The 2500-nt window shown below is 42.0% G+C and overlaps 1 protein-coding gene across 1 annotated transcript in view; it reads left to right on the top strand.

Annotated features, from left to right (window-relative positions):
- LOC113591282 (RNA-binding motif, single-stranded-interacting protein 3-like) overlaps positions 1 to 2500 on the top strand; it is a 147519-nt gene that overhangs the window by 122527 nt on the left and 22492 nt on the right. Inside the window, exon 8 of the mRNA XM_081713830.1 lies at positions 674 to 877. Within this exon, the coding sequence (XP_081569956.1) occupies positions 674 to 877 (204 nt within the window). The remainder of the gene's footprint in view (positions 1 to 673; positions 878 to 2500) is intronic.

Genomic DNA, 2500 nt, shown 5'->3' with positions numbered 1-2500 from the left:
AAATGGTGAAGAGATTTAGGTGTACCATCACTCACGGCATATTTGTGGCCAATCAGAATGTCTCTGTTTGCGTTGTTAGTGTTTGTTATTAGTGTTATCAGCATTGGTATTATTAGTATTGGTGTTATTAGTATTTGTGTTATGTGTTTGTTATCAGTGTTTGTGTTATCAGCATTTGTGTTTTTAGTGTTGGTGTTATTAGTTTTGGTGTTATCTGTGATGGTGTTTTTAATGTTTGTGTTATTAGTATTGCTGTTATTAGTATTGATGTTATCAGTGTTAATGTTATTAGTATTGATGTTATCTATTTGTTAGTGTTTGTGTTATCAGTATTGATGTTATTAGTGTTTGTGTTAGTATTAATGTTATTAGTGTTGGTGTTTTTAATGTTTGTGGTATCAGTGTTTGTGTTATCAGTATTTGTGTTAGCAGTATTGGTGTTATCAGTGTTTACTTGTTAGTGTTTCTGTTATCACGGTTTATCAGTGTTAGTAATGTTGCTCTTGACCAGTGTGGGTATTTAGAACAGTGATGAAGCTTGACTAGAGCTACCTTCATGTTGTATGGTTTTAATGCACATCTACCAGCCAATCAGAGTATTCATCCATACCATATTAACCAACATGTTAAATCTATAATATCATTAAGATTCATTCATCGTTATCTATGTCAGGTCCAGTGTGTCCAAAAGAGAAACATCTGTATGTATGCACATACACAAGTCCACCAGATATTCAGAAGATGTAGGACTACAGAATACTTCACGGTGTGTCATCCTCTGAGGAAAGGCTGGGTTTGGTTTGTAAATGTAAGGAAGACTTTGCGTTTGTTGGTAAATGTCTCACAGAGATCACAGGGCCCTCATGTTTTTCTCTCTTGACTGCGCTCACTCAGCTTGTGGGATCTGTCTCGCCTGTGGACCTCTGGCGTGGAGAAGCGCTCTCTCCCTGCCTCTGTCTGTCTCTCTTTTCCTTTTCTCGCTTTCTCCATCCTCTCTTCTTTTTATCATGTCTTCTCATATATCCCCTCCTAAGGGACATGATATTCCCCAAAGCAAGAAAAGGATACAGGGAGATGGTGGAGAGAGAGAGGGGAAGAGAGAAAGAGAGAGAGAGAGGAGGAGAGGAAGAGAGAGAGAGGAAGAGAGAGAGAGAGGTTGAAAGGGGAGAGGGAGGGAGGGATGACTGACTAGCATTCAGGTAATATACTTAAACTTATTTATTTTGCTATAGATTTCTATAGACGTTCTCAATAACACTTTCATGTAGACTTCATTATAGAAACTCCATTAGTTTCTAATGAGCATCGCTGGTGAAAGGTCACTTATTGTCTCTCTCACACACACACACACACACACTCACACACACACACACACACACACACACACACACACACACACAACGTGCTGCAGAATATGTTCCCTGAATGCTCTTTCTGTGTTTGTGTCTGTACACACACACACACACACACACACACACACACACTCACACACTCACACACACACACACACACACTCACACACACACACACACACTCACACACACACTCACACACACACACACACACACACACACTCACACACACATACACACACACACACACTCACACACACACTCACACAACACACACCGCACACACACACACACACACACACACACACACACACACACACACTCACACACACACACTCACACACACACACACACACTCTCACACACACACACACTCACACACACACACACACTCACACTCACACATACACAAACACACACTCACACTCACACATACACAAACACACACTCACACTCACACTCACACATACACAAACACACTCACACAGACATGTGTTTCTATGGTTTTGACTGGAACCCAGAAGCAGGCAGAGACTGCGCAGAGTCAGGGTGGTAGCTTTAGTGGAGAGCTCGTGCTGTGTCAGGAAATCCCCACTTGCAGGAATTTCCTGCTCTGGAACCCAGAAGCAGGCAGAGACTGCGCAGAGTCAGGGTGGTAGCTTTAGTGGAGAGCTCGTGCTGTGTCAGGAAATCCCCACTTGCAGGAATTTCCTGCTTGCTGAAGACTTGTAGCAGTGTATCTCTAGTGCGTCTTTGGCAATAAGAGCACTTCCTGTCTGAGAGCCAGGATGCAGTGATTCTACCATAGCAACAGGAAGCGTGGCTACATTACAAACCCCACAACACTGTGAGCTCAGGTTTCATTTGCCTGTGACTGCCTGGCCACCCATCACTCTGCCAATAACAATGCTAGAAAGTGACGTTTTCCCTATAAAATTCTATCTGTCTATCTTTGTTTCTGTCTGTCTATCTTTCTTTTTCTCTTTCTTTCTGTCTTTCACTTACATTTCTTTCTGGTTGGCCTTAACAGCTAACTTTCTCTTTGAGAAAAATATAGAAGCTAAATTGTGTGGTTTGGAGTTGTGGTACAATATGTGGTCCCTACAACCTATAGGATGAAATTCTGTTTGAAAGGTGAGGCTCTGAGT

The sequence above is a fragment of the Electrophorus electricus genome, chromosome 4 (genome assembly GCF_041902795.1).
Source record: "Electrophorus electricus isolate QZ-2024a chromosome 4, ASM4190279v1, whole genome shotgun sequence".
Classification (NCBI taxonomy): domain Eukaryota; kingdom Metazoa; phylum Chordata; class Actinopteri; order Gymnotiformes; family Gymnotidae; genus Electrophorus; species Electrophorus electricus.
This window is presented reverse-complemented; position numbering and strand designations above follow the sequence as displayed.